The following is a 7,593-nucleotide window of genomic DNA, read 5'->3' as shown; positions in this document are numbered from 1 at the left end:
CATGCTACATTTGGATTGGTTTGGGGTCCTTTGCCGGGGACCAATGCATATTGGTGAATCATTACATCCCTATCATAAACACATGAGAAATTTCTCACCCAGTTTTAATAACTACCCTTTGCCCTCATGTTGCGTTGAAGTTACATGCTCTTATTTACTGTGTTTACCGCAGGAGCGGTAGAGATACTCTTAATGATCGGCTATGAAAAGCCAACTGACATTTACTCCTGAGGTGCTGACTTGCTACACCCTCGATAACTACTGTGATTATTATTATTTGACCATGCTGGTCATTTATGAACATTTGAACATCTTGGCCATGTTCTGTTATAATCTCCACCCGGCACAGCCAGAAGAGGACTGGCCACCCCTCATAGCCTGGTTCCTCTCTAGGTTTCTTCCTAGGTTTGGCCTTTCTAGGGAGTTTTTCCTAGCCTCCGTGCTTCTACACCTGCATTGCTTGCTGTTTGGGGTTTTAGGCTGGGTTTCTGTACAGCACTTTGAGATATTAGCTGATGTACGAAGGGCTATATAAATACATTTGATTTGATTGATATGGTTTTGATATGACTAATCATGCAAGTTAAAACGCATTAATAACTGATTAACTTGTTAAGTCCTAAATACCACATTGTGAAGCACATGTTGAAATTGCATGAGATATAAAAGGACAAAAATGTAATCCTAGAAAGAGAGATACTATTTTCTTCACTATTGGTTATTCCATGCTCTTGATATATTTCGTAATTTGAGACTACACTAAAGGCGAGAAAGCTAAAGGCGAGAAAGCTTATTTTCAGGAAGTCAACGGTCTATTTCAGTGCCTCAGTCTCCGACACATCGGCCGTGTGTCATTGTTGGTAATGCCTCAGCAAACGTACTGCAGGTTTCCATGGTAAAACTGAGGTTACCTCGAATACTATTTCAGACACGACGAACAGCTTTTCACAACCCTAAAGATGTGTGACATGAGCTGTCTCATATCACATTGTGACTTGCCCCGGCATTTGGCCAACATTTGGCATTTGGCAGCTGCAGCCCACTTTTACTCTCACAGTGAACACACAAGACCTTCAGATTTCGTTCATACACCACACAACATTTAAAGGAGATGAGATATGTCAAAAACAAACAGTGAGTAAACTTCACAAATAAACAAAGATATACAGGGTCAGAAAGTGAAACAAACTCGAGGTCAGACAAGTCCAATGTTTTCATGCATGTACAACCTTTGCCAAGACACCCACCTGATCCCCTCCTGCCAAGCAAAGGCCATAGAAGGTCAAGAAAAGGTCAAGGATCATCACACAGTGCTACCATGTCAGGATTGGATTTCTATGAGCAGGTTAGCCATGTTGCTCTTTCAGAACATTCAAACTGGTGAAACTCTGTGAACTCACAGCTGGTTCGCTAGTTACACTTTATAATAACTGAACTAGTTACACTTTATAATAACTGAACTAGTTACACTTTATAATAACTTTCATTATTTAGCCATTGTAAATTGTCATGAATATTTATACATGTTTAAAATGCGTCTTCATTCAGTATAAATGTTATATATGCTTATGAATTGTAATGCTGATAAATGTTTACAAATAATGAAATACCTATTTACTCATAGTGTGTAAATTATTATTCATGAAAGTTATTATTAGCATGCAAAATAAAGCAGGCTTATTGTGAGAGTTGAGCGGTTTATTGAGTATTTCAGATGGAGGAAAAGTAATCTTGATTATCTATCGTTGATAGTTTTATTCCAACCTGAATATTTGTCTACATTTATTCCCCAACTCTCTCATCCCATGGCCTCTCAGCTCTTGTCCCCTCTCTTCCATTGATTTTACTTCATATTACCCTCTTTTTACTCCTATATGGTCCTGTGTGGCTCAGTTGGTAGAGCATGGTTTTTGCAACGTAATGATGATCACCATATGGAAATGTGTGCTCGCACTACTGTAAGTCGCTTTAGATAAAACTGTTTGCTAAATGGCATATATCATATAATTTAATGTGCACCCACTCTTATTTGTTCTCCTCACCATCTCCTGCTCATCGCCCATTGATTCCCTCTTTGCCCTTTCCCAGATAGCATGGGACGCCTAGCTGCGTTACACTAGCACGTTTTTTTTTAATGTCACCGCCCTTCTCCGGTTGCTTGCCATTCTTTTTTTAGCCGGCGGCTGAAATGTGAGGGGTCACAATAGGAGGATAAAAAGTGTCCCAAGCGGGCCAGGAGGTTGTCGCGAACTTTAGTCGGATCTTCTCCCCTCTCTTCTCCCAGCTCTCCTCCAACCCTCCAAGGTAAATTAATCGAATCATATCTTAAGAGGGAAATTCATTATTTTTTCCCCAAACTTTAAAACTTACTAAGATATTTATCATATCTTAATAAGAATAAAAGCATGTATTTATTTTTTTAAATCTAGGATAGCTCTGGCTACTTGTACTTTATATTGTGTGTGATATAGAATTGAAAGAGCACTGCAAACATTGTATGCTGGCATTATAAAACGTATATGAAACTGCAAGAGCAAATGCACGAGTAGAATTTTCTAGCATTGTTGTTATTATACGATCAAATGGTGCATCAATGCTAATCAACATTTTATACATGCATTAGACACATCTCTATGCTAAAAACATTCCTAAAAAGATGAATCTCTTAAATGCTCACTCAGGCTAGCATACCACAATGTTGCTTTGCTACATTAGGTATCATTATTTCTTTGCTTTACGCTAGCCTGCTTCGACCAAAAAGTGGAAATTACTCACTAATTGTTTTTACTCACGCTGCACACTTTTAACTTAGCCTATACTGTACTTAACTGTACTGTACTAAAGCTACAGCACATAATGTTATCTATATAGATCTGAGTTAGCGACTGAAGGAGGCCCCACACATGCACACACAGTACCCTTCTACATAACCACTCTGAGAGAAACACGAGGTGCTTTGGTAACAGCTGCTGTGTTCCAATGTTTATATTTAGTTTGACCTATTGGATTGAGTGGTACTGTAACAAGACAGGGTTGGATAAAGGAGGTGTAGTGTGAGTAGTGGAGGGGAGAGGAGGGGGGAGCAGCCAATGGAAAGGTCAGGGTTAAGAGAGACTAGAAAATGGAAAAAGTCATTCACATGCCTATCATGGCTGTGGGGGTGGCTGCTGCAACAGATACCAGAGCTTAACATGCAGTAGGCAGGCGTGCAAATTATAGACAGAAAGACAGACAACAGTCACACAGCAATCTCAAATGGACAGACATACAGACAGGCAACCACAGCACTCTCAAACAGACAGACAACAACAGTCATATAACTCTCTCAAACTGACAGATAGAGAAACAGATTATGGGGCATGTTAAGCCTATATATTACAAGAGAGGAAGACAGACAAAAAGAGTACATTCGAATGACGTACAGACAATCACCCAAACGGACAGACGCAAACACTTGCCACTTTCTTCATCCACAGCTTACTTCCCTTTTCTTTGAACCTTTCCACATACTGTAATTTTACGGTAAAAGTAGTCTACACTCTTTTCACGTCACTGACTGCTTTTCATGAAATATACCTTTGTTTATTTGCTACTTATCTATTTCTGTATGCGCTTCTGTGTATCTCAAGCCCTCTCTCCCCCCCCTCAGAATTTTAAACATTGTCACCCCACTCTTTCACTTCCTTCTGATAAGAGTCAAAATGCCTCACGCATTCCCCTTCCTCACTCCTGATCAGAAGAAGGAGCTCAGTGACATCGCTCTCAAGATTGTCGCCAAGGGCAAGGGAATCCTCGCCGCTGACGAGTCTACCGGTACGCAAAGCTGGCCAACAGAAACTGGTTGCACACACAATATTAAACACACACACACACACACCTATGGAAAGAAAATGCACCCATATTTTATGACATGCAAAGACATACTCATAATCAGATCAACTACATTGTCACAATGTACACAATGAGTGTTTTTTCACCTTATTATAACTTCTTCAAAACATTTCATGAGAACCAACAAGTAATACCACACTTCAGCTTAAAATGCTACAACCGTTTCATAGTTCAGTTCAAGTTCATTTTATTTCATTCACATGGCTAAGGACAATTGAACTACTGATTTGTGCAAATTCGGGAATTCAGTTTAACCAAAGAGATATAACATAAAATTTGTTCTATTTCATTCTGTGAGTCTAACCCTCATTCCCTATCTCTCTTTCCCCCCAACAGGCAGCGTTGCCAAGCGCTTCCAGAGCATCAATGCTGAGAACACTGAGGAGAACAGGAGGCTGTACCGTCAGCTCCTCTTCACCGCCGACGATCGCGCCGCCCCTTGCATTGGTGGCGTCATCTTCTTCCACGAGACCCTGTACCAGAAGACCGATGCCGGCAAGACCTTCCCCGAGCACGTCAAGTCCAGAGGCTGGCTTGTAGGCATCAAGGTTGACAAAGGTGTTGTCCCCCTCGCTGGAACCAACGGAGAGACCACCACCCAGGGTAAGGAGGAAGAATAGGAAGAATCGATGGCATTTCCCACTAATGGGAATACATACATACAGTACAACAACATACAATAATTTGTTTATAAGATCAAAAATGATTATATATTATTCCAACCTAGCTAGAATACTCAGTGGCCTAGTGACCTAATGGTTAGAGTGTCCTCCCTGAGATTGGAAGGTTGTGAGTTCAATCCCTAGTTGGGTCATACTGAAGACTGTAAAAATGGGACCTATACATCTTCACTTGGCACTCAGCAATAAGGAGATAGATTGGCTCTGCAATAGACTACTGTCCTGGGCATGTACTTGTACATCAAGGTGCCTTGAGATAGGTTCTGGTTCGCACAAGCCAAGATACCATACTCATCTCTATTGTCTCTCCCTGCCTCAATCCATTTCTCCGTCAGGTCTGGATGGCCTGTATGAGCGTTGCGCCCAGTACAAGAAGGACGGTTGTGACTTCGCCAAGTGGCGTTGTGTGCTGAAGATCACCTCCACCACCCCCTCCCGCCTGGCCATCATGGAGAATTGCAATGTCTTGGCTCGTTATGCCAGTATCTGCCAGATGGTAAGAATCACACAACCCTTTCTTAAGGCCTCAGGGGGTCTTGTTAGTTCATTAGCTCAGGTAGTTAAAGCACATTGCCACCAATGGCAAAGTTGTGGGTGCAATTATCCTATGGCCCACAAGTTACCTTAGAATCATTGACTCTTTTGAAACATGTGGGTTAAAACTTTCATGAAATAAGCAATTATAAATGTATTAAATTCTTATAAATTCCTCAGAAATGATTACAGTTTTATAAAATCACAGTATCAGAAAACATAGGTAAGTGTAGAGCAGGGATGGGCAACTGGCGTCCCCCGGGAGTCAGAGTTTCAACTTACTCTTGCAAGTTAGAATAGTAAAATACACAAAGTGCAATTTTTTTATTTGGTTGTTCATCAGCAGTTTTTGTTTTGTCAGTCACTGATAGTCAATTAGTCCACGTCAGCTAAATGTATTTAGATTGATGAGTTCATTTAGCAGCCAGCTATTTAAACGTGTTATCATGGTTGAATTACCGGCCGGGGGGCCCCTCTGATTTTGTTAGTCAGTCTCACTCAGATATCCTATTAAAAATGGCTAAATCCTCTCCCCGCCCTAAAATGAGTAGAATTGCATTTAATGAGTTATAAAATTACAGAATCTTCTCTCCGCCCCATGGCAAAATGTATAGAAATGCATCAAACTTGCTTTAAAACAGCAACATTTTCTCTACACCCCATGGCAAAATGTATAGAACTAAAACATTGTCTCTCCACTGTTAAGAGGGGGGCCATTAAAATGTTTTGCTCGCAGGCCGGCGAGCAACTGCAGCCCCTCGTGATGAGTTCAGATTTTTTGTGGCCCCCACCCACATCAAAGTTGCTAATCCATGCTGTAGAGGGATAGAGAGGAAAGATAGGAGGAGAGCCACTCACCACTAAAGCTTTACTGTTTGGACTGTTAACTGTCAAGGTCAACAACATGCACCGTTGGCTAAAAGTGTATTTTAGTACTCATGACCTCTTCCTTCTTCTAGCACGGCATTGTCCCCATTGTTGAGCCCGAGATCCTCCCCGACGGTGACCACGACCTGAAGCGCACCCAGTACGTGACTGAGAAGGTCCTGGCCGCAATGTACAAGGCTCTGTCCGACCACCATGTCTACCTGGAGGGTACCCTCCTGAAGCCCAACATGGTCACTGCCGGACACTCCTGCTCACACAAGTACACCCACCAGGAGATCGCCATGGCCACCGTCACGGCCCTGCGCCGCACCGTGCCCCCAGCAGTTCCCGGTGAGCGGCCGACAACACACTGAATACAACACATTATACAGCACGATACACATATACATTTCTAAACATCCACCTTCACCCTCTCACACTCGATGTTATGACACATTTTCACAAACACAAACTCACTCTCCATGAATATGACACTTTCACATACAGTATGTAGTTACAATATTATATATTTTATTATTGTGTATATTTCACGTACAATTGTGTTGTATGTGGAAATATACAATGTGTTGTTGTATCTTCTTTAGGTAGGTTTTTACAAAACAAATAACCTCTCTTCTTCCTCTCTTCACCCACAGGCGTCACCTTCCTGTCCGGTGGCCAGTCTGAGGAGGAGGCATCCATCAACCTGAACGTCATGAACCAGTGTCCCCTGCACAGGCCATGGGCATTGACTTTTTCCTATGGCCGTGCCCTCCAGGCATCCGCCCTGAAGGCATGGGGTGGCAAACCTGCGAACGGCAAGGCTGCCCAGGAGGAGTTCATCAAGAGAGCTCTGGTATGAATAACCAAATATATTTTTCCATTTTTTTTATTTTTATAGATTTTGCATATATTCCTCCTGACTGTCATATTTTCGGCATTATATGTAAAAAATATAAAATATTGTCATATATTTTGCTCATATTTCAAATGTGATTATTTATGTCTGTACAGAGGCTACATGTTTATATTATAGACGTATAGGAAGCTACAATGTAAATTCCACATTTAGAAAATATCAGCAGAAAACAAGTTTATGTTGTTCTTATGTTGTTATTCTTTCCTTCCACAGGCCAACAGCCTGGCCTGCCAAGGCAAGTATGTCGCTTCCGGAGACAGCACCGCCGCTGGAGAATCACTGTTCGTGGCCAACCACGCTTATTAGGCATGGACACTCACCAGTATCCCTCTCCTAACCCTCCCACCATCTCCCTGTCCCCGCCACCCTCCCCCACATGGGGAGTGCCATGTCTTATTCGGCACCTCCTAAGAAGCCGTCTCTACTCGACCCTCTGCAACATTACTCGTTTGGTACCTCAGTACGGATAAAGAGAGAGAGAAACGGAAACCTTTCTTTGGGCTCTTGCTTCAGAGAGAAGATTACAAAAAAAATGTGTTCTGCCTCCATTCCCTCTCCCTACCATTTCACACCTTTTTTAAGGTGAAGAGATTCCCATCGTTGTGTTTTTACAAAACATGTAATATTATGCCTGGGTCTGTAACACCTAACTCAGTATAATGTTTGTACTGGAGCCATGGAATAAAGTATGTATTCACAATA

General features: G+C 41.9%; 1 protein-coding gene across 1 annotated transcript; it reads left to right on the top strand.

The window, feature by feature from the left end:
- Window positions 1–2,005: 2,005 nt before the first annotated feature.
- Window positions 2,006–7,593, top strand: LOC139569645 (fructose-bisphosphate aldolase A). Its single transcript, XM_071391059.1, has 7 exons — window positions 2,006–2,304; window positions 3,695–3,813; window positions 4,228–4,494; window positions 4,907–5,067; window positions 6,065–6,323; window positions 6,629–6,828; window positions 7,105–7,593. The coding sequence occupies exons 2-7, from the start codon at window positions 3,702–3,704 to the stop codon at window positions 7,195–7,197; spliced, it is 1,092 nt and encodes a 363-aa protein (XP_071247160.1). The 5' UTR covers window positions 2,006–2,304; window positions 3,695–3,701; the 3' UTR covers window positions 7,198–7,593.

This window comes from Salvelinus alpinus, chromosome 3 (assembly GCF_045679555.1).
Source record: "Salvelinus alpinus chromosome 3, SLU_Salpinus.1, whole genome shotgun sequence".
NCBI lineage: Eukaryota > Metazoa > Chordata > Actinopteri > Salmoniformes > Salmonidae > Salvelinus > Salvelinus alpinus.
The sequence above is the reverse complement of the archived record's forward strand: the minus strand, read 5'-3'. Positions and strand labels throughout refer to the sequence as shown.

What these genes read in the sequence shown, in the direction of transcription:
- LOC139569645 (XM_071391059.1), top strand. Translation starts at nt 3,702, where the DNA reads ATGCCTCACGCATTCCCCTTCCTCACTCCTGATCAGAAGAAGGAGCTC. An exon ending in CGGAGAGACCACCACCCAGG is followed by an intron (nt 4,495 to 4,906) that starts GTAAGGAGGAAG and finishes TTTCTCCGTCAG; the next exon opens with GTCTGGATGGCCTGTATGAG. An exon ending in ATGCCAGTATCTGCCAGATG is followed by an intron (nt 5,068 to 6,064) that starts GTAAGAATCACA and finishes TCCTTCTTCTAG; the next exon opens with CACGGCATTGTCCCCATTGT.